This window comes from Arachis hypogaea, chromosome 6 (genome assembly GCF_003086295.3).
Source record: "Arachis hypogaea cultivar Tifrunner chromosome 6, arahy.Tifrunner.gnm2.J5K5, whole genome shotgun sequence".
Classification (NCBI taxonomy): domain Eukaryota; kingdom Viridiplantae; phylum Streptophyta; class Magnoliopsida; order Fabales; family Fabaceae; genus Arachis; species Arachis hypogaea.
In genome coordinates, this window is record NC_092041.1 from 86825449 (window position 1) to 86850780 (window position 25332).

Here is a 25332-nt window from a genome sequence, read left to right on the forward strand (position 1 = left end):
AAAAAACTGACGAACCGAACACTAATTCGGTCCGATTTTAGTATTTTAACCATATAAGAAAATAAACTAACTTAAAACGGTATGAATCGATAAAAAACTGATATAAACTGATCAAAACTGACACTCGACTGAATCGGTCAAAGAGTTAACCTACACGGTCAACAATCAACCTGTTGGGTGGGAGTTAAACCTGGTTCTTCTAGTGTAAGGACAAGTTAAAAACCACTATACTAATATGTTTTTGGTTCTCTTTTATGCTTTTTAAAGTATATGTTTCATTTTCACATGATATCCTAATTAATACATATATATAAATTGGGAGAAGAAAAATAAACTTATATATAATTATTTAATTATATAAAAAATATTTAAATTTTAAAATTACTTCTTGAATATAGTTTAAGAATTGTTATTTTTATTGAATAAAATTAAAATATTATTATAATAGTACTAGTAGATTTTATGTGTTTTTTATAGTATTTATTTTTAGAAGTTGAGATTTGATTTTTTTTTAAATGTTAAAAAAATATGTACTTTAAATTTTTTATTATTTTATATATTTTATTTATATAAAATCAAATCAACCGATTCAATCAGTAATTTATCGGTTAAATCAATAAATTAATAAATTAATAATTTGACTGATTCGATTATTGATTCAATTCTAACATTTATGTCTCAAAAAGCAATGTTTAAGATAGCCCAAATCATTATAAACAAAGAGCAGAGTTTTCATCAAGAAAAAAAATACAATAAAACGCGCTGGTGTGGTTATTAGTTGAAGAAGATTGAAACTATGTGTTTAAGATAGCTCAAATCATTATAAACAAAGAGTAGAGTTTTCATCAGAAAAAAAAATACAATAAAACGCGCTGGTGTGGTTATTAGTTGAAGAAGATTGTAACTATATTTTTTATATCATGTAACTGGCAATGTTGAGGAATGTCTAAAATGAACATAATAATTATATGTTTATTGCATGTGCCACGTTTATATAGATCATTAGATTATATTAGATAAAAATTAAAGATTAATACAAAAGAAGAGCGTTGATAGCCTTTAATAAATACAAAATATTCTAGTACATAATTGAATGTTTTAAATGACAATATTTTAATGCACAATATTTTAAATGACAACAAATTTTTTATTTTTAAATAATTAAATATAAAATATATAAATATAAAATTTATGAGTATTTTTTATTCAATAAAATTAATTATTTTACAAAAAATTTTATAATATCAAAAATTATATTAGAATAATATTTTAAAATGTAACGTAAAAATTAAAATTATTAAAATTATATTTATATTACTTGACAAATAATTAGATTATTATATTTAAAATTTATTAACTAACTACTTTTTTTAAAGATATTATTATATGATATAATTTTTCATCAAAATATTTTAAAAATATAATTTATTTAAAATATTATATATAATACATGGAAATATTAACCTTTTCATTTTTTTCAATTTGTTTAGGAAAACAGAATAAATAATATAATTCTAAATCCATGCTTATCACATTATATATTTACTTATATTAGTAAGATCTAAACTAATCAAACTTATGTAATTAAAAATATAAAATATATAAATACAAAAAATATAAATATTTTTTATTCATTAAAATTAATTATTATGCAAAAATTTTTATAATATTAAAATGATATTTTAAACTGTAATGTAAAACTATAAAATAATTAAATTTTATTTTATATTACTTGATAAATAATTAGATTATTATATTCAATACTTAACTAATTATTTTTGTTAAAAATATTATTATATAATATAATTTTTATCAAATATTTGTCTAAATATAATTTATTTAAAATATTATATATAATACATGAAAATATTATTTTTTAATTTTTTTTAAAAAAATTAATAATATGTATCAACTATGTATATGTATCATATGTGTATATAATAACGACTGATATAAGATTGATATATTTTTTTTAGATTCTGTAATATATATGTCATCTCATGACTCTCTTCTCTGATCTTTTTTATTCATATTTATTTTGTTGTAATATTAAGTGGATAATAATTTAGAATAATTTTTTAAATTTAACATCTATAGTTTCATATATACAATATTTATAATTATATATTTATAATAAAATCATTTTTTATTTTTTATTATTTTAAAATATTTTTTATTTTTTAGTCAAATTTTTTATTTTTTAACTCGAGAAGACTTATATATATATATATATATATATATATATATATATATATATATATATATATGAAAAATTGGTGTATAAATGTCTTTCACAAAATATTTTTTATTATAATAATTTTTTAAAAATATATTTTGTTAAATCTAAGAGTAAAATATATAACTTTTTAGTTCTAATATACTAAAGTTAATATGTTATTTGATTTCAATATTATTATATTATTATAATTATTTAATATATAAAAAAATTAATAGATAGTATATATATATATATATATATATATATATATATATATATATATATATTAAGAAGATTATCACATATTTTATTATATAAATTTTTTTTTATTTGTTTTAAAAAATATAAAATAAATAAATACAAACATGAGGATTAATTATTATACAAATTTTTTTATAGAATATTAAAAAATATATTAAAATAATATTATAGCTATAATATAAAAATATAAAATAATTAAAATTTATTTTATATTACTTGACAAATAATTATTATATTTAAAATTGATTGAAAATATATTATTTGACAAATAATTAATTTTTTCAAAATATTTTTTCAAATTATATATAATACATAAAATTATTACACGTTTTTTTAAATTATATAATAATTAATTTTCTTAAAATAATATTATAGATACTATTTTGAATAAAATGTATGTTTACAAATATTTGATTAAAAAATTATGTTATATAATAATATATTTTTAAAAAGTTAACTATTAATAAATATTTTTTAATGAATAATATAATTATTTTTAAATAATATAAAATAATTTTATTATTTTTAAATGTTATAAAATAATTTAATTTTTTATATTATATAATTAAAAATATTACTATATAATAATTAATCTTAATAAATAAAAAATATTTTTGTATGTATTTATATGTTTTATATTTATTTTAAAATAAAATATTATATTTGTTATTTTTTAAATTTTTGTATTAAAATATAGTTATGTATGTATATACTAATATATTTTATATTTATAAAGTTTATCAGTATACTTCTTTTATATATTTTTTAATTTTTATTTAATAAAATTTAATATTTCATAAAAAATGAGATATCTAATATGTACAAAATGGTTAGAGTGATTTTAAACGTTGTTCACCATTTATGTGGCTGTGTTTTTTTTTTCTTTTTCTTTTTCTTTTTCGCTTCATTTTATTGGAGTTTTCTTGCGTTACCATGTTGTTTAATTCCAATATTGGCTACACTTATGGGTTTTTTACTTTTTTATGTACTTATACAGTGCTTGAGTTTTGTTTTCTAAAGAAATTGGTGATTTTGTGGTACGTTCTTTTTCTTTTAATTATTTTTTATTTTTTATTTTTTTTCCTTATAAAAGATGACATTTTGGGGGCCATAATAAAAATGCTGATAATATTTTTTAATTATCTTTTATTTTAATTTCTTAGGATTTTTTTTTAGTTTTAGGACTAATGCTATTACTTTAAGATGATTTTATTTTATGCATTTTGTTATTTTATTAGAAAATCACATCCTTTTTCAATGATTCTTAATATTGTTTACTTTGTACTTTACTTTTTATAATTTATCTCATATGAATTCTGTCTTTAATAATAATAAAGGAAAAGAAAAGAAAAAAAAAACTCAGGATTAGTAACATACTAACATGGGATGCCTCCACATATTTCATTGACAAATATCAAACAAGAAAAAAGGCACTACATAACAAAAAGCTTTCTTTACATAAAGCAAAGACAGGGAGGACTACATTGATAAAAAGTAAAAACTTAATTTGTTTACCATTTGTAAATGAGTTTAATTTTAATAAAAGAGTTTTACATATTTATCTAATTAAATTTTGTTTAAAAAAATGAGTCATAAATTTTAAAATTTATTACTTTTATTAATATAATAATATATTATTGATTGTTTATTTGTAACTATTTGCCTTGTTGTTTGCATAAAAAACGACTCAAATGATATGTTATATTCACCATTGTATCACGTCGCATACGCATCAATTGGTCCTTGGATACCAAGTTACCAACAATAACGGTTTGGTTTGGTTTGGTTTAAACAAAAAATTTTAAGAAATATTAATTTATAATTTTATATAATATAATGAAAAATATTAAATTTATTTTATTTTAATTATCCTAGAATTAAAATAGATCATATCTACTTACACTAGATAGTTAATTACATATTACGAGTTTATTTTTTGAGTTTAATTTTAGTACAATAAGTTTTATATAATTATTTAATTATATTTATGGGTTTAAATAATTTTTAAATAATAAATTTAAAAATGAATTACTTTTGTTCATATGAAAATACACATTAATTGTTTGTGAAAATTCTTTAAAAGGGTACGCCGTACGAAAATTAAAACCATTTCAAAATTAAAAGTAGAAAATAGAAATTATAGAGCATACCTAGGAGTTAATTTAATAATTTGTTACAGTAAATGTTTTTATCCTAATTCCTATAGCCTAAAACACTTGTAATCTTCTATTCACTATTCATGAATGATGAATCATGGACGACGGAGTAAATAGTTGTGTTTGTGTATGGTCTCCTTTATAGCTCTTTCTTCTTCTTCTTCTTCTTCTTCTTCTTCTTCTTCAATTCGTTCCTCTTCTTTCTTCACATCACACTCTCTTTCTGAAACAAAACCACCAACACACAAAGAGACTCTCTCTCTCTCTCTTTGATCAAATATAGTCATAAGTGTGTGCACCAAAAGGTTGGAGAAAACGCCACCGCCATTCCCCATTCCTCCATCGTACTCCGGCAAACCCGACGCCGCCAACTCTCCGGCGTTCTTAGGATTCGGTATTTATTCTTTCATCGATTTCACCGTCCATTTATGAATTTTGCTTCAACTTTTTATTATTTTTTTAATTCTCTGATTGATCATGCCGCGATCATCGTTCATTCTATACTTTTTTATTTTTCAGGGATTGCTTCGATCAGTCTGATTCATAGGGAATTGATTTTGTATTCATTTTCTAAGGTAAGTATTTTTAGCTTGAATTATGTTAAAGTTCCAAACTTTCTTTTCTATTTAGATATATATTTTTTGTCGCAACTTTGTTCATAGATCTTCTTTGGGGAACTCGTTTGTTTTTCTCTTTTAGGTGTAGGGAAGGAGAACAGAGACAGTGAAAGAGAGTGAGATGGGATCAGCTTTGGAAATTGGAATCAGATTTAGGAAAATTGTTGTCATTTCAATCAGAGGGTGTTACAGATCAGTTTGCAATCACCCATTCCTTGTTGCCTTTTTGGGGTTCTTGTTTTTTCTGTATAGATTTCTTCCATTTCTGTTCTCTATTTTGGTGTCTGCATCCCCTGTCTTAGTCTGCACTGCTGTACTGCTTGGTACCCTCCTCAGTTTCGGGCAGCCAAATGTGCCTGAAATTGAAACAGAAGAAGAGAAGGTCACTCATGGCATCTCGTCCTTCCAAACTGGTTTCTCGGAAGGTTATACTGTGGTTTCTCACAGAGATGACAGGTATTTTGTGAAAGGGTATTCGGAGATTAGAAGTGATGTAGATGACAGTGGCATTGATGAAGCCAGTTTGTTGGGTGAGAAAGAGGATCATGGCTTTCTTTCAGATGCACTGCCAGAGCAAGAGAACTTCCAAAGTGATCGGCCTGATAAGAAATTGGACGAGGAAGTGGATAAGGAATTTCGCAGTTTTGAGTTTGTAAAGAGGAGGGAAACCGCAGAGAACATGAGGTCTGAAGGTGTTTCAAGTGACGAGGAAGCTATTGAGAAGCAATATGTAATGGTTGAAAATGTAAATGATGATGATGATGATGATGATATTTCTGAGAGTAAGAATGAGGAAACTCCAGGAGATCATGCAGACCCTTCAGCCAGTTCATCTTGGAAACAGGAGGAAGATAACCATGATGATGATGAGGAATCTGTGGAGTCGGGTTCAGATCAGGCCGAGAGCTCTTCACCTGATGCTTCTATGGCTGATATCATTCCAATGCTCGATGAACTCCACCCCCTATTAGATCCAGATGCCCCACAACCTACTCTTTTGTCCCATGTCACTTCTGGTGCTGTGTCTGATAAGTCTCAGCAAAGTGATGACGAGAGCATTGAGTCAGACGGAGATGCTGAAAATGGTGAAGGGGAGGATGGTCTTGACGAAGAGGGAGAAGAAACAGATGGTGGCAAAGAGGATGAAAGTAAATCTGCTATTAAGTGGACCGAGGATGACCAAAAGAATCTCATGGACCTGGGAACTTTGGAGCTAGAGAGGAATCAACGGTTGGAAAATCTCATTGCAAGGAGAAGAGCACGGAGAATGATGACCGAGAAGAATCTAATAGATTTAGATGTTGCTGATCTTCCGTATATTGTTCCACCCATAGCTACATCAAGACATAACCCGTTTGATCTCCCTGATGAGTCCTATGCTGCCATGGGATTACCTCCCATTCCGGGATCTGCTCCATCTGTTTTGCAGCCAAGAAGAAACCCATTTGATATTCCTTATGACCCAAATGAAGAAAAACCTGATCTTAAGGGAGACGGTTTTCAACAGGAGTTCTCAATGTTCAATCAAAAGGATTCTGCATTTTTTCGGAGGCATGAAAGTTTCAGCTTGGGTCCATCAGCATTTGGGATGTCCAAGCATGAAAGGCATGATATTAATTGGAAACCTATCTTTATATCTGAAAGGATGGATTCAGAGGGAACAAGCTATTCATCATTCCAGAGGCAATCAAGCGAAATGAGTGATTCAAAGTTGAGTTCTGTTCCAGATACTGAATCAGTTAGTTCCATTGATCAGGATGAGAGGAAACTCGGTGAGCAAGACCTGTCTCGAGAAGCTGTAATAATAACTGATGCTGATCATGCTTCTGATGGTGCTGAACATGGAAGCCAACCCTCCGGAGCAAATGATTATGTTGAAACTGAGAATAGCACCCTTCACCATGATGAAGCTGAAATATTGTTGGGTGGGATGGAGAATCCTTCTGAGATGGAATTCTATCATGACGCGAGTGAGGTTGAAACCCCCAGGCAATTAAATGCTGCGGAGACACAGTTGAGAGGTGAACCAAATGATGATGACAGCAGTAGCAGCAGCAGATCAAGCCATTCTTCAGTATCAGAAGTGATTGACAATATACCTGATGAAAAAATGGAAAAAGAAGCAAATATTCAGCATCAAGATGGTCATCTTGCAGAATCTAGAGAATCTAGACTTTCAACTCAAACTTCTGGGGAGGAATCTAGAATTTCAGCTCAATCTTCAGGGGATGAATCTCATTTCCATAATGCAAGTAATGAGGTGGAAGACAATCAACATGTAGAACCTGTGTATGATTCTAGTCCACCTGCTGCTGAAAAGCTTGATTCTTTTCCTTCAATGTCTTCTGATTCAGCCATGGAGACTCTTGAGAGGGCAGTGCCTCCTGTTTCGGTTGAAATGACGGCTAATTTGTCAGATATGGAATGTAAAGCACATGATGAGAGACTAGAGGGTAATTCTTCTGGTCGTGTAGAAACTGAAGCAGCCCCTTCTGAACCACATACTGGAGTAAAAAATGAGCACCATGTTCCTGCAGATAGGATTTCTGCAATTTCGCCAAATTCTGTTCATCAGAGTGCACCTACTACACCTGAGTTTCAGGATTTTGATTCTCCTGATTCAAACTATCAAATGGCTTCTGAAAAGTTGAATATATTAGATGATAAATTCGTGGGAGGAGGTCCAGAACCTGATGAAGTACCAAGATTTGAAAATGCTAATATGCCTGATTCTGCAGTACTAGATTTACAGCATTCACGAGAATCTGTGCAAGCTCCTGCAGTTCATCCTAGTGTTCGTTCTGAAGATGAAGCCTTATTGTCAAGATCCATGGAGCAAGGCAACATTGATCTTCGCCAAGATTTTGACCAGAAAATGGCTTCGTTTACATCAGATAGTCAACATGAAATTGATGTGAAATCTCCCTCTAAAATGGAAAGTGTGCAGTCAAGCTCAGATAAATTAGTAGCTGGAACATCTTCCAGTGGTCATGATGAAAATGAGGTAATTTATATTATAGTGTTTCCTTCCTATCTAATATTCAGTCCATTCAACTTCTTTTGCTGTAAGGGTCCCACTGTTTTTGAATGCCAAACACACAAAGGAAAAATATATTCATCTTAAACTCTTTCTTGGAAGGTATTATTTTGTTGTTCTTTCATTTTTAACAGAGAAAACAATAGATTTGTTAATGATAGTTCCAGTATTCATGTAAATCCATTTGGGACCCTACTTGCTTGTTATGAACTTGCCATTGAAGTTACAAGACTGTATCAGTAACCATTTTACTTCCAATAGGAGCTGTGTAGTTCCATGCAGACCTATTTCTTTATCCATCTAAATTAGGACAATTTTTTTTCTCTATCTCTTCTTTAAGATTCTCCATGAAGGTGTAAAAAACAAAAAGAAAAAAGAAGATACAGAAATCGTATCAATTTGATATTTAGAATCTATTCCCTGTAGATTCTTTGCCTTAAGTAAGTTAACTTATCTTAAATTGTCCGTCCCTTATGTGATTCCCAGATAGGGAACTTTTTCCAATTTTTATTGGTTCTCTCCAACCAACCCATATTTATGTGACTTTCATGCAGCATTTCCTGATCATTCATCCCTTTCCTTTTTTGTTTTCTTTCAATTATGCTCCTGTGAAAAGCTCAATTCCGATCTTCTACCAACACTGCTAGTTGTTATATAACCAGAAAATGTTAATCCTGTTTAGATAAGCTGGCATTAAACAGATCATTGTTATGTTATCTGTGACTGATTATCCACAAGTGTTTAACTCCTGCTAAACCAGCGGAAAAACTGTCTCTAGTAGTTTTTGTAATAAATAGGATGCTTATTACTTATTAGTCATATACATGTGGATTACAGTTTAACTTGCATAAGGTGGATGGAATTTCCCTATTCAAGCACTGATTATTCAAATTTTGTAGTCGTTGACTCTTTTACATGGACATTATCAATGAACATACTCTTATCCTGTTGTTTTCAAGTACCCATCAACATTATTGGTGACTTTAAATTTATTCTGTGAAAAATGGGCTTATTGATCCGATGATCTTAATTAGCTCTTAAATTAATAATAAAGTCTCCAACATTTTGCAAAATTCTGATGTTTTCCAGATAGAATCTGCGTATGATGTTGACACTTCCAACAATGACGAAGTTGAAGAATTGCATGATGCCACAGACCAAACTCCTCTAAATGTCTCATCAGCGACTTCTGAAATATCTGAGACTACTGAGTTCAATTCACCTACTGGCGAAGTGGATTTGGTAGTCATTGGCCATGAGGCTGTTGATAATGAATACCTCAGTGAGGCACAAGAACATCCAGATACTTCGGCTGAGAGCTACACGTCTCAAGCTACCGAAGAAAGTATCAATGATATAAAGGAAATTGATGAAGGATTCCTGATGGAGTTGGACACCGTTGGGGATTTTCACGTCAACAAAGACGGTGATTTACTTCATACTAACCACATGCCCGAGATCACAGCCTATATTGATCAGGAGATCCCTGCTCTTGAAGCAAGATCACTTGAAGATATTTACTTGGCCTTTAAGCAGCTTCAAGAAGGAGTGGATGTCAAGGAGGTCATCGTTCCAAGTATGATTAAGGATCAGCTTGAAAGTGAAGAATCTAAAGATAACTTGGAAGCTAAATCAGACCTTCATGTTGTTGAAGCTAGATCTTTGGAAGATATTAACACTGCTTTGATGCAAATCCAGGAAGGTAATCGACAGGAGCTGAAAAAAAATTCGGATTTGAATGAGGGATCAGTCAAAGTGGAAGCAGATGGAGCTGGCTCAGCACAGGTGGGTGTATTTGCTGATGTAGCGGCCAGTACGGAGGAAGGGAACAGAACTCCAGGAGACGAATTGGAAAATGCACCTGTAAGTAGTTCCAGTAAAGAGGTGAGAACTCCAGAAGACAAATTGGAAAATGCACCTGTGAGCAGCTCCAGTAAAGAGACGAAATCTCACACTAGGAAATCTAGTTCCAGTTCCAGCTCCAGCTCCAGCTCCAGCTCCAGCTCAAGTGATTCAGACTGAAACTGAGAATTGAAAAGAAAAGAGGTTGAAGTTTCTTATTTATGGTGGTGTTTTATTTCTTTCTTCACTGATGATGGTTTGGGATCCTAGCATTGGCACTGACATGTGTTGGTCAATTGTAGTTAGTCAGGTGAGGTTTCTATAGTTTTGATGGATTTGGTTTCTTCAAGAATGATTTATTGTTGGTTTTATTTCTTGAAGTGTGGAGTTTTTTGGTTCAATTTTACCCTCTTCTGAGTGTGGCCAGTTTGGTTTATAGATTGAGAGAGATTATTTTTCCAACAGTTGCAAGTTGTGTAGTCCCGTCCCTAAGAAAAGAAAATTGGTGTATTGTACATTACATTACAATGTGATTGTAGAAATGTTTATTTGGAGTTTTTTTATTTATTTATTTATTTTTGTATATAGCAACTAGTTGTTTTCTGCTTTCGCTCTCATTTCTTAATCTCTTTTCAGGTTTGTTCTTCTTTGTCATTGATCTGTTAATTTTATGGTGCACCACAGAGTTCATTTGTGTTTGTTTATGTTTTCACCATTTTACTAATCAGTGAAATGGTGAGAATCTCTTGAATTGATTGACTTGTCTCATATCCCAATAGTTTACTGCATTTCTTTTTCAAAGTCCCAAGATTTATGATTATGATTTATGAGCCTTTTAGGTATCTGGAATGTTGGCTCTCATGTGGTGTTTTGTTGGTCAGCAATTCGGAATTACTACACTCTCATTCCCGCCCCTCTTTTTGTCTCTTTGATGGTTGGGGTCATTTTATTTCCCGCATTGGTATATATGGTCTATTATGAATGTAAGGGCAATCAAGCTTTTTCTCAGAAACTTGGTACCAGGCAATTTTAAAAATTTTCATTGGTTGGCTTCAATAATCTGAAGAGTTTAAAGAATCAATTTATTTTTATTAATATTTCACACAGTATGTTCTCTCCGTACTGGCTGAAGATGGAATTTCTTCACTTATTCATGCCATTCAATTGACTGTAGTCTAAGATTATATTGAAACAGCGCTGTGCTTTAAGAAGGGAAACGAGCATAAGGGAAAAAAACAGTAAATAATTATTTTGGTTGCCAATGTTTTAGCCAAATCCTAATTTGATCTCTAATATTTCAAACGTCCTATTTCAATCACAAAATTTTAAGCGGGTTTAATGTTGTCCCATTATTAAATTTGACATAAATAATTCGCATATTAAAAAACTAATAACATTTGATTTTCGTATGTAAATAAAATCAATCTATCAACAATCACTAGTAAAAAAATTTTCTTTGATGTTGAGTTGTTAATAATTGATTGTTAGGATTTGAAATTTTTTACACAAGAAATTGAGGAGAAGAAATATTACAAGAAGATTTTGGTTATGTTTTTCTAACACATAAAATAAAATATAACTTAACTAATATCATTATTAACGTCCATATCATTCATTCTGTTAACTATCAATATCAAATTTAATAGTAAAACAATATTGAACCTGTTTGAAATTTTTTGGGATAGAAATAGGTCGTTTGAAACGTTAAGGACTAAACTAGGATTTGGCCTAAACATTGAGGACCAAAATAATACTTTACCCGGAAAAAAATGAGTAATTCTCCCCATCCAAGTGATTTGAGTTACGCGTTTCTTTTTTCTCCCCCTTCCCCCTTCTTCTTCTTCTTCTTCTTCACTTCGGATGCTACGAGTCTACGACTTCTTCTTATCCTACATTTTTCTTATTTTTCAAGTTCGTTACCGTCGTCACCAATACCACCTCTTCATCTTCCTCCTCCTACTTCTATTGGAATTTCGTCTCCTCCTTCTTTTTTATCCTTCTCCTCCATAATCATCATCATCATCATCATAATCATCATTGATATCGTCATTGTCTTCTAATATATATTGTCTTTATCGTTATCATCGAATTCGAATTTATATAATGGACAATTTTTAGTTCATTTGGTATTATATAATGATTTTTTTAAGCTAATTTTCGGTTCATTTGGTACTATACAATTTTTTCGTTTGATAATATTTTCGGTTTATTCGAGCGCAGGTATTTCTGAATTCGAATTTATATAATGGTCATTTTCGGTTCATTTGGTATTATACAATAGTTTCGTGTTGATAATATTTTCGGTTTATTCGATCATCACAATCAGAATCAATAAAGATGTTAGCAAAATATTGGTGTTGTTAGTGATGACGATAATAATAATGGAGGAGGAAGAAGAAAAGGAAGGAAAAGATCAAAAAAATTCAAATAAAAAAGAAAGAGGAGGAGGAGATGGATGTAGTGGTATGGTGGTGGTGACGATGACGATAATGAAAAAAAGATGAAGAAAAAGGAGAAGGAGGAGAAGAAGGAGGAGGAGGAGAAAGAGAAAGAAGATGACGATGACAAAGTCCCGCAACGTAAACTAAACGACTTGAATGTAAAATTGCTTTGATGTATAGCAGGACTCAAAAAAAATATTGGGTTATTGTTTAAATACAAAAAATATCTCGCAAAAATACACCTAGTTGTAGTTATTGCCTTATCGGAGATGGTTTAGTTGTCAAATTAGCAATACCTCTAAATCAAACAACTACAACAATTAGACGTATTTTCAATAAATCAAAAAAATATAATGTCAAAGATCTTACTTAGAGACTAATATTTGATTAATGAGATAGAAACTGCTTATAATTACCAGCAAATTTTCTTAATCACATCAATCAACGAATCATAAACACTTGAGCAAAATCAGTTTATTTGTTGAGTAAAGTACCAACATAGTTTCTGTCCATTTCTCTGAATGACAACACGATCCTTAACCGAAAACACGATCTATTTTGGTCCCTGACCCTGTGATTCATCTGCCAACACGATCCTTCTGTCACTTTTACGGCGAAAACTTGACGAAAATTGCTAATATGTGTAGGCAAGTGGTGATATGGATGGCTTGGGTGGTTACATGAAAGATGGAAGCCCACGTGGCTAGGTGAAATGGACAGGAGCCTATCTGTCCTTATCCACAACACACAAACGCCGTCGTTTTAAGGTTTTCAGGCGTCTTTATTAGACGAGTCCGGTCGTCTCTCTCCCTTGTTTCGTGTATGGAACCCAAAACACCATGGCCAATAGCAGAGAACGTGGGAGTGGAAGAGATGCATCAAACGATAAGGAAGAACTAAAAGTGTAGTCCTAGGTTTATATTATAACAAGTAGATGTAGTCTTTTTTGATAAACTAGTTTACATACAGCCACAACAAACAGTCTTTTGGTTACTGTTTTGATAGCCTGTGTGAATTAAGAATCTATAATACTCTATTTATATTTGTGTCTCTAATATTGGTATAGGACTATATTTTGCCCACTTTTGGAGTCACCTTGTGCACAAGATGTTGACATTTGGTAACTGTATGAAGTTGTCAATGTTACATATTATTGTTAGTTATTACTGGATTGTTTTTCATGAATTACAAGAATTGGAGTATAACACATTCTATTTTTTTGACACAGTCAATCTTTTTCAAACAACCAACACAACTATTCCATTTAATAAAATCAGATTTACACTGTTAGGTGATACAACTATTTAAGCAACATGCACTTCCAAAACAAAAACATCATAGACCTATTAACTGCTATCCAATTTATCGGAGATAATTTGCAAATACAACTCCAAAGACAAACACAAGAGCCATTAATGGATAACTAACCCCTAATACATTTAACATGCCTAGAATTTTTCATCTGCAACTCTAAGCCAAAAACTCTATCCTCTAGCTTAGTCACTTTCTCCTCCATCGAAATAGCTGCATCCAACAAATGATTTTGCTTTGGATTCCAATCACGAAGATTGTGATCATTTATTTGCTCCTCTTCAAACAGTGAAACATATTTATCCAGCCATAGAAAATATTTGCAATGAGATTCTGCAGTTTGCACAGTAAAAAATGGCAAAACTAGAATTGCAATGAAGAGATGCTTGCTACAGATCTTAACAGGAATAAGAACATAACTAATTATTTCATACCTTGAAATATGGGCATCCAAAGAATAGCCTATTAGGGTTTGATTGTGTTGACAACATGAATAGAATTGCATAAATCCCACAATTGCATTTTTGGGTAACGAATCTTTTTTTCTTCCTCGCTCCAGCACTGCCAACGGAGCTCACAGAAATACTCCTATCCTCATCATTTGACACATCTCTTCCACTCCCATACTCTCTGCTATTGCTCATGGTGGTCTGGGTTCTATACACGAAACAAGGGAGAGAGACGACCAGACTTGTCTAATAAAGACGCCTGGAAACCTCAAAACGACGGTATTTGTGTGTTGTGGACGAAGACAGATAGGCCCTTGTCCATTTCACCTAGCCACATGGGCTTCCATCTTCCACGTAACCACCTAGGCCATCCATGTCATCCACTTACCTATACACGTCAACAATTTCTGTCAAGTTTTCGCCGTGAAAGTGACAGAAGGACCGCATTGACAGATGGAGCACAAGGTTAGGCACCGAAATAAATCGTGTTTTTGGTTAAGGATCGCGTTGTCATTCAAGGAAATGGACAGGACCGGGTTGATACTTTACTCATATTTGTTTACCCCTAACATTATATTCTTGAGTCAAATGCGCCATTACAACATATATAGATCATTAGCTACTACTTTTTTCACCTTCTTAATTGTTGCTCTATCTAAAAGGATGATACATTAGTATATATTATCCTTACTATTGTTAGGTATAATGTGACTTATGACCTACAGTGCTAATCACTTAAAAAAAAAAAGAAGAAAAAAACTAAACAAAAAGAAACTACTGCTTGTGCTTCTTGTTGGCTGGTCCGGAAGATGTCCTAACCTGCAAACACATTGTGGATGACACAAATAAATGAAGTACAAGAATCATGTCTGGAAAACACAGAAAAGAATTACATTAGACAAGACCATGTAAGTTCCTATGATTTTCTCTTAACTTTGAAATTATGGACGGTGTACACCATTTAATCTGCCTACCAGAAAGTAGAGCAACGGTGGACAACAAATAGAGATTTCATTGCAATGGAGCGCATCATTCATTTCTCAGCATATAGTTTAACAAATCAACTTCAAGTTGTTTGATTGTGTTTCAGGGAGAGAAAAAAAAATAGGAACATCATCACATTTAAAATTAGATGAATTTATATTTTAATATTGTTCTTTCATGTAACATCAGACAGGTTAGATCTCTAATTTGATCCACTCCTTATATAGGGATCTATCTAGTGAGAACAGTGCTTTTATATAAATATAAGATGAAAGAGTCAATTTAGATCATATAACCATATATGAATGACTACGATTAAAGTTATTAAAAAATCACATATTCACGAAAAGAGTTACACAAGTTTATTTTTCATTTTCTTTTATTAAGTACACAACTTTAGGTTTTAGTCTAGACAAATAATGCAAGATCCAAGGGCCTAAATTTGTTCTATGCTCACTCGATCTCTGTTACGATTTCTCTAGTATCCTTACTGTTAGGGCAGAATTGAGTGTAGAAGATAAGGGTAGAAGGGAAGAACAGAATAACTGAACAGGATATTATAGATTTAAATGAAAGAAAAACAAGAATAATTGACTTTCGAGAGGTCAATTCTCTCCCTCTAGATTTTCACTCCACTTATTTCCTGCCTACTAGCTTTCCCAGCCTACCTATTTATAATATCTAATCCTATAACTACTGTCCTAAAGATGTGGAGTTTCAGAATTTAAAATTTAGTTTGCTACTTTTTCTCCTCTCCTTTTATAAGTATATTTAAAAGGAGTTAAATCCCTATTATCTCTCTGGTTTGTTGCAATACCCCCCCCCCCCCCATGAAGAGCCACCTTGTCCTCAAGGTGGAAAGAGGGAAATGTTGTCTGTAATGTTGCTGCTGACTCCCAAGTATTCTCGAAATCTGGCAGTTCTTTCCATTTGATAAGGACCTCAAGATCTCCCTGATTGTTGTAGCGGCTGTCAATGGCTTGTTCAGGTTCTACCAGCAATTCTCCTTCTTCAGTGAGTGCTTCGGGTAATGGTTGAGGATGTAAGGAAGGTCCAACACTTTTCTTCAACTGGGAAATATGAAAAACAGGGTGGATTCTTGCTGTGTCAGGTAATTTCAGCCTGTAGGCCACTGCTCCAATCCGTTCTAGCACCTCAAAAGGACCATAAAACCTTGCACCTAACTTCTGATTTGATCTGGCTGCCAAAGATTTCATCCTATATGGCTGAAGTTTGAGATACACAAAGTCTCCTATTTCAAAAGACACATCACGTCGTTTCTTGTCTGCACTTTGTCTCATTCTGTTCTGAGCCCTATTAAGCTGAAATTGGATTTCCTCTAGCATCTGATTTCGTTCCTCCAATAAGACCCTTACTTCTTCTACTGAAGATTCCATCCCTCCTCGTAATAAAGTTGGAGGTTCCCTGCCATATAAAGCTCGAAAAGGTGTCATCCGAATAGAGCCATGGTATGAGGTATTATACCAAAATTCTGCCCAAGAAAGCCAAGCGGGCCATTGTTTAGGTTTAGCACCAGTTAAGCATCGCAGGTAGGTTTCCAAGCATTTATTCACCGCCTCAGTTTGGCCGTCGGTCTGCGGGTGATAGGCCGAGGACATCTTCAAGGTAGTACCGGCCTGTTTAAAAACTTCAGTCCAGAAAGCACTCATGAATATTTTGTCTCGATCGGAGACAATTGATGATGGAAAACCATGGAGGCGTACCACTTCCTTAATGAACAAAACAGCAACATCCTTTGCCGTAAAGGGATGTGAAAGTGGGAAGAAATGAGCATATTTAGTCATGCGGTCCACCACCACAAATATTGTATCCATTCCATTGGCTTTGGGTAATCCCCCTATGAAATCCATTGAGATGTCAGCCCATACATTGGAAGGAATTGGCAGCGGTTGTAGGAGACCAGCAGGTTGCAAGGTAGAATGCTTGTTCTGCTGACAAATTTCACAGCCTTTAATAAAGTTCATCACTGCTGCCTTCATACCCTCCCAATAAAGGATAGCAGAAATCCTCTTGTAAGTCCTAAAGAAGCCCGAATGGCCTCCCAGCTTGGAGCTATGAAATTCCAACAGAATTTTTGGAATCCATTTAGAGGTTTTTGCAATCACTAACCTCCCTTTATATTTGAGTTTTCCATTTATTAAAGCAAAACCGGGTGTAGTTTCTTCCCCCATTAACAACTTCTGCATAATCCCATTTAATTTCTCATCAGCCAATACTTCAGCCTCCATATCATCCCATTCTGCTGCCATGGAAAAAGACAGGGAGGAGAAATGAAATTTCCTAGAAAGGGCATCAGCCACCCTGTTTTCTGTCCCTGCCTTATATTTAATGTCAAAATTGTATCCCAGTAACTTGGATAACCATTTCTGCTGGCCTTCGTCTGCTACACGCTGATCTAATAAAAACTTCAAGGACTGTTGATCAGTAAAAACTGTGAACTGCTGTCCCATGAGATAGTGTTTCCACTTTTGAACAGCTAGAACAATTGCCATCAACTCTCTTTCGTAGACAGATTTCTGCTGGGCTGTTTCCGAGAGTTTTTGGCTCATAAAGGCAATTGGCCGACCCTCCTGCATCAAGACAGCACCCACTCCCTTTCCGGATGCATCGGTTTCCAGCTGGAAAGGTTTAGAAAAGCATGGAACGGCTAAAACCGGAACGGAAACCATAGCTGTTTTGAGCTTTTGAAAAGCAGATTCAGCATCCTTACCCCAATTAAAAGAGTCCTTTTTGAGAAGTTGGGTGAGAGGAGCAGCAATAGTACCATACCCTTTTACAAAGCGGCGATAATATCCGGTTAAGCCCAAGAAACCCCGCAAGCTGCGAATATCTTTTGGTGGAGGCCAGTCAAGCATATCTCTGAGTTTCTTAGGATCAGCCGCCACCCCTTCGGCAGAAATAACGTGGCCAAGGTACTCAATACTCATTGCTTCAAAACAGCACTTCTTTTTATTTACCAATAAACTGTGCTGCCTCAGTACCTCAAAAATATTCTGCAAATGACCTCTGTGGCTAATGAGATCCTTGCTATAAATAAGGATGTCATCGAAGAAAACTAAAGCAAATTTACTGAGGAACGGACGAAGTACAGTGTTCATGAGGGCTTGAAAAGTGGATGGAGCGTTTGTGAGGCCAAAAGGCATTACAAGGAATTCGTAATGGCCGTCGTGGGTGCGAAAAGCTGTCTTATGAATATCCTCCTCCTTCATTCGAATTTGATGATATCCGGATTTGAGATCCAATTTGGAAAACACTGTTGCACCGTCGAGCTCATCCAATAGCTCCTCTATAATAGGAATAGGAAATTTGTCCGGCACCGTGATCTTATTGAGGGCCCTATAGTCGACGCAAAACCTCCACCCACCATCCTTTTTCTTTACCAAAATTACCGGGCTCGAGAAGGGACTTGTGCTAGGCCGAATAATCCCAATCTGCAGCATTTCATCAATTATTTTTTCCATTTCTGCCTTCTGATAATATGGATATCTGTAAGGTCGAATGTTTGGGATCTCTGCACTATCTTTTAGTACTATAGCATGATCGTGTGTTCTTTGTGGAGGAAGACCATATGGGGACTGAAAGACATCCTCAAATTGCTGCAAAATTGCCAAAGTTGCTGACGAAACAGATAGTTGGGCTTCTGTAGAATCGGCAATGAACACAGGGGTTACGAGAAAGCCCTCTTCATTATTTCTCAGGGCATTTAAAGTCACTTTTGCACTAGCTCGACTTCTCCCTAAAGAGGGATCACCATGCAAAGTCACCTTCTTCCCATTCAACATCCAGCTTAAGGATAAGGCGTTATAATCCCCTTCAAATTTGCCCAAACTAGCAATCCACCCCGCACCCAAAACGACTTCAGAACGTCCCAATTCCATCACCAAGAAGTCCTCCACAATAGAAATTCCCTGTACCAATAATTCCACTTTTTCACAGCCACCTAACCCATGCTCTATTGCTCCATTTCCAACCTCAATTCGGAAAGGAGGCAGGTGTACCAATGGCAAACCCAGTATGGAGACAAGAGAAGATGAAATAAAATTCGCCTCAGCCCCTGGATCAACCAACACGACCACCCCAACACCGTTTATAGTAGCTCGTACCTTCAAAGTTTGGTGTGATGTAAGTCCCCAATAACTTAGAGAAGAGAGACGAAGAGAAAGACTGTTAATGGTTATGACAGGTTCGTCCGAGGCCAAATCTTCACAACAATCCTCGGGTTGTTCATCCTCTTCCCCCAGGAGAATGAGTTGTTGATGTCTGAACTTGCATGCGTGGCCAGGATTCCACTTGTCCCCGCAGCGGAAACAGAGACCTTTGCGCTGTCGCTCACTCCATTCCTCATTTGAAATCCATCGTGATGAAGGCTTTGTGATATTAGTGGTGGAAGGGGCCGAGGAAGTATTGGATTCTGTTTTACTATGAGGGATGGATGTGGGCTGTTTAGTTGTGGAAGGAGATTGTGAAGTGTGCTGAGCCCAATTATTGGATCTGGCACCGCTCCAGCCCAAACGGTTAGTATTGTCATTTCGTCTTCCTCCTGGGTGCGTTCCTTCTGTACGCCACGCTTCATTCCTCGACTCTAACATCATGGCCCTATCCATCAGGGCCTGGAGGTTTTCAAACTCGGCAACTCTCATCTCCGCTTTGATCGACGGTTTGAGTCCTTCATGGAACATGCACAACAAGGTATCTCCCCCCAAATGTCTATGTGCCCTAGCCGCTATCTCAAAGTCTCTCCGATACTCCATAACCGACCCATGCTGTCTCACCTGCAATAATGGCGCAAGAGGATTCGCATCTGCACCAGGCTCAAATCGTTTGAGCAAATCTTGTTTGAAACGAATCCATGAAGGGAAGGTGGATTGAGACTCCCACCATTCAAACCATGTTAAAGCTTCCCCATGAAGTGCAAGCACCGCGTACTCGAGTTTCTCTTCCACCTGAATCCTTGATATGCGAAAATAACGATCCATTCGAACCAACCATCCGCTCGCATCCGAGCCATCAAACGAAGGAATGTCCACTCGGCGATCAAGAGCACCCCTGTTTGGAGGTGGATCTCGCTGACGCCCGCCACCCGGATCGTTGATGCGCGAGTTCCCACCGCTCGAATCCTGTTGTGGGATTCGCATTACTAATTCATCCATCCTTTGCGTCATCGTTTCCATTATTCTGTTTTGTTCAGAGCGAAACTCATTCAACTGTTTCTCCAGACTCTCAACCCGATCCTCCATCGCACCTCCGCTGCGTGTGGAAACCATTCACAGGAAGAAGCCCAGATCGAACTTCTGATACCAATTGTTACGGTTTCTCTAGTATCCTTACTGTTAGGGCAGAATTGAGTGTAGAAGATAAGGGTAGAAGGGAAGAACAGAATAACTGAACAGGATATTATAGATTTAAATGAAAGAAAAACAAGAATAATTGACTTTCGAGAGGTCAATTCTCTCCCTCTAGATTTTCACTCCACTTATTTCCTGCCTACTAGCTTTCCCAGCCTACCTATTTATAATATCTAATCCTATAACTACTGTCCTAAAGATGTGGAGTTTCAGAATTTAAAATTTAGTTTGCTACTTTTTCTCCTCTCCTTTTATAAGTATATTTAAAAGGAGTTAAATCCCTATTATCTCTCTGGTTTGTTGCAATCTCTCTCTTCATACACAACGCACTTGATTCATCTACTATTCTACTTCTCCTTTCCCTTATCAACCTACAACAGATCACACATCATCTAAAAGTCTCCAATCCAGAACAAACAAGTTTCTTATTATGAAAGATGAATAACTATTCTCTCTCATTTTCAACAATACATGCTTGATAAACTTCTTGCTTCCTGGTTGATTATGCAATACAATACATGGCCAAAATCTCAATGAACATAAAAGAAAATCTTACTGCACTTAGTTGTTCACTGATGTATGTCATTGATCTCAGCATAGCCTCAAGTGTGTCCTTTGTGAGCTGAAACTTCACCTCTGTTTCGCCTAACGGGGACTTGCTATAATCATGCAGCTTTATAACAAAAGCATGTTAAAAATGAATATCCTTCGCATTATAACAATATTATAATGACATTGAATGCAAATTGTGGACCTTCAAAGTGTATAAGAATGGTAATGAATTTTGATTTATGCTTCTAAAAGATGCTTTTAGTCTGAATCAAATTTGATTATAACCTTTGTACAGGATACAACCAATATATTTGTGAAAATGTGGAGACAGAGGTAATATGCTCACTATAGATGCCTTTATTTTAAGCTTATGGATATTTGGTGATTAATATTCACAGACATACAAGCTAGTGCCATTACCTTGAGGTTAATTATAGCCATTCTATCTGCAGGAGAAGAGCCACGGTTCTCCATGGTCCAAGTCATTGATTTGACGCAAGGAAGGTTTCCCTATGATTTTCAAATAACAAGAAAAGCATATTTAGTGTTGGTTAGAATTGCTTTTTTGAGTTAAAAAATTACCCTTGTTTTTTCAAAAATAAAGTACTTTTTATTCAATTTTAAACTTATTTGGATTCATTTTTTAAAAAAATACTTTTATTAAAAAAATATTATTTGTTTTTCTAAATGCTAACAATATCTTGCTTTAAAAAAAATATAAGCAAAATACGTTTTTAATACTTAAATTTTTTTTTAAAAAAACCTATCTAAATATGAAATAGCTTTTGGATCAGTTTGGATTGGTTTTTGAAAAAAAGTATTTTTTTTTATCTTTTTTAAAAAAGAAATTTTTTTAACAGACAAATTATACGTTTTTAATACTTGAATTTTTTTTTTAAAAAATCTATCCAAATATGAAATAACTTTAAGGTCGGTTTGGATTGGCTTTTGAAAAAAGTACTTATTTTTTCCTTTTTTTTAAAAAAAAGAAAACCAAAAAGATGATGGAAAATAAACAATGAAATATGATATCTACTAGTATCCTCAAAATACATCACTAGAAACACTCATAATTATATCTAAAATCTGTACAGTGCAGTTTTATCAACCCCCCCCCCCCCAAAAAAAAAACCAATAAATAAATGCTAAAAATAAATAAATATCTGTACAAGGCAGAACACATCAGTTATTATAACTAAGCATCAAGCAAGGCAACCAAAGCCCATTTTCATTTTTTTTTCCTATTTTCCCTAAAGCCTGTATACATTCAAAGTAAGAGTAGTTTGGAAATTTAGAATTAATTCCCAAGCGAAAAGTGATAGTGGAAAGAGATCTACATTGGAAATTTAGAATTAAAACCGTTAGACGAAACCAATGCCTCTCAAGTACCAAGTTTTCAGCAGGAGCAGTGTCACATTGGAAGCATGCAGGCAGGCCAGAGAGATCTACATTGGGAACGAGTGCTGCTGAAATCCCAAAATCATTGTGGTTCAGTTGGGCAATAGAATCATCTTGGCGTGGCCACAGAGATGGTGACATCTGCATCTCAGAAGACAGCAGTGAAGTAAAAGATGGAGGGACATTTGCTCTTACTTGATAGGAAACACTTGTCCTCGGAGAGAAATCCTGAAAATGTGAAAGCAAAAGATATATATATATATAGATGTGTGTGTGTATGTATGTATATGAGTGTCTTTCCTCCTATGTTGCTGTTTATCAACTAGAAGGAGCTGTATTGTAGAGTTTATCTATCCTACACCAAAGCAAAAATGCAAGCCTGCAATTCTCTTAAGAGCATTTTAAAAGAATTACTGATAGCAATGTGGATTATAATTCCCAATCCATGGTTTGAACAATGAGAAACACAATTTCTCTTCCATTCAAAAGTCAAAACCACGGTTTCGGACACAATCAAGTTCAAACAAGTTTTTAAAACATGATTTTTGTGGATAACCTCAGTTTGCACACCCTAAAAACTGAGGTTATGATGAAGCTGTGTTGAACATCCCACTCATTCGAGTGTTAGTATTTAGTAAGCACGAAAGTGTTGGCTCACCTGTTCTCGGGCTATATCTTCCCTCCACTGTTCTTGGTTCTTTTGGAGGGACAATAGGAGAATGCTTTGTAAGTCTAGTGGAAGATCAGGAGGAAACAATTTCACAAGCTCATTGCTGGCAAAGTTTTGATAAGCGCATTTTCGGACAAGCGAGCGAAGGCATGCCAAGACCTATCATGACCAACTCACCATCAGAACATACTACACAAACTCCAACATAATCACTCATATTTCAACAACTCATGACAACATTGAGTAGCAAAACATATCAACTTCAGAAGAAAAAACACACAATTTGAATAACACCTTTACACGACTTGAGTTGCTTCCTTTTGCTTGAGAAATAAAGAGAACCAAATAGAAGTAAGCAAAACAAAACATAGTTCAGTTATTGCCTCATAAACTAGTTCCCAAACTGCAAAACAAAATGGTTCCAAGTGCCTAAGAAGCAAGTCCAAAATCAAAGAAACAGCTGAACCAGTGTCCAATACACACATCAAAATAACAAAAAAGTGGTGAATTTTTTCACAAAGAAAAAATCTTCTTTTACATATAATAAACCACGACCATCCATAATCAATTTCGTTCTAACAAATCTGTTTTGAGCTGAGTGAACTAATTTCTACATTCAAGGTGATTGGACCGCAAACACTCTTTGAAACATCTTCACTTTCTTTCGGTCCCATTCGAAACAAAAACCACTGGAAACAATCCCACGGAAGCAAATAAAGAGGGAGGAAGATTAAACCTTTGAAAGAAAAAATGCATATAAATAAACAAATTGAAGAATGAGAGAGTTGGAATTGTAAACATTACAGGGTCGAGTTGTGAGGGAGAAGAGAGGTGAAGGAGTGACCGCAATTTTGACTTATCGGCGCCACGGAGACCAGTTTTGCGGGTGTTCCAGATGCTTCGGAGAATGGTGTCCATGGTTTCATCGGAGTTGACGCAAGATAACTTGTGCAGTTCGAGATGCAGCGTGCTCTCCTCCTCCATTTTTTTTTCTTTCTTTTGGGGTTTTGAGCTGCGATTTCTGCTTCAGTTGCTGGCTGTTTGTTATGTACGCTAAGAAGGGGAAAACTGAGAACCAACGCTTTTCGACTTTTCGTTAGTGCAGTGGAAAATCGAATAAAATCGAGTGAAATGGAAAATAAGTTCCGGAGGATTTTTTTTTTTTTTCCCGGTCATACACGCTCGCATACTCAGATTAAATTTTATTATTAAGAATGTCATTTCTATTCCTAAGAATATAATGTCTAGAAATAACATTATTTAGAATATAAAATATTTATATTTGGTTATAAAATTTAATATCTTGGAATGTTATGGGATATGTCTAAAACAAACATAACAATTATGTGTTTATTGAATGCGCTATATTTATATAGATTATTAGATTTGATTAGATGAAAATCAAAAGCTAGTATAAAAAAAATATTGATAGACTCTAATAAATACAGAATATCCTAGTACATAAATAAATACTTTAAATGATAATACTTTAATACACAATACTTTAGATAGTGACAGAATCTTTTATTTTTAAATAATTAAATATAAAATAAATAAATATAAAAATATGAGTATTTTTTATTCAATAAGATTAATTATTAAACAAAAATTTTTTATGATATTAAAAATTCATATTAAAATAAAATTTTAAACTATAACATAAAAATATAAAACAATTAAAATTTTATTTTATATTACTTCACAAATAATTAGATTATTATATTTAAAATTTATTAATTAACTAATTTTGTTAAAAATATTATTATATAAAATAAATTTTCATCAAAATATTTCAAAAATATAATTTATTTAAAATATTATATATAATACATAAAAATATTAACCATTTTATTTTTTCAATTTTTTTAGAAAAGCAGAATAAAAATAATATAATTCTAAATATATGCCTATCATATTATATATTTATTTATACGAGTAAAACCTAAATTAATCAAACTTACGTAATTAAAAATATAAAACATATAAATACAAAAAAATAAATATTTTTTATTTATTAAAATTAACATTTA

The 25332-nt window shown here is 33.4% G+C and overlaps 2 protein-coding genes across 5 annotated transcripts; one reads left to right on the forward strand and one right to left on the reverse strand.

Moving 5' to 3' along the window:
- Window positions 1-4688: 4688 nt before the first annotated feature.
- Window positions 4689-10714, forward strand: LOC112696836 (uncharacterized). The gene is made up of 4 exons (XM_025749733.3): window positions 4689-5029; window positions 5155-5210; window positions 5335-8256; window positions 9379-10714. The coding sequence occupies exons 3-4, from the start codon at window positions 5374-5376 to the stop codon at window positions 10309-10311; spliced, it is 3816 nt and encodes a 1271-aa protein (XP_025605518.1). The 5' UTR covers window positions 4689-5029; window positions 5155-5210; window positions 5335-5373; the 3' UTR covers window positions 10312-10714.
- Window positions 10715-13806: 3092 nt separating this feature from the next.
- On the reverse strand, window positions 13807-24478 carry LOC112696837 (uncharacterized). 4 transcript variants are annotated; one of them, XR_011862417.1, is made up of 7 exons: window positions 24107-24478; window positions 23291-23461; window positions 22624-22860; window positions 21655-21744; window positions 21239-21355; window positions 14318-15151; window positions 13807-14162 (listed from the first exon to the last, which is right to left on the reverse strand). XR_011862417.1 is itself a non-coding variant. In XM_025749734.3 (6 exons), the coding sequence occupies exons 1-6, from the start codon at window positions 24284-24286 to the stop codon at window positions 15107-15109; spliced, it is 840 nt and encodes a 279-aa protein (XP_025605519.1). In that variant the 5' UTR covers window positions 24287-24478; the 3' UTR covers window positions 13807-15106. The 4 variants fall into 4 exon arrangements, 1 of the variants encoding a protein (XP_025605519.1); XR_011862416.1 differs by having other exon boundaries at window positions 13807-14216; XM_025749734.3 differs by having other exon boundaries at window positions 13807-15151.
- Window positions 24479-25332: the final 854 nt, after the last annotated feature.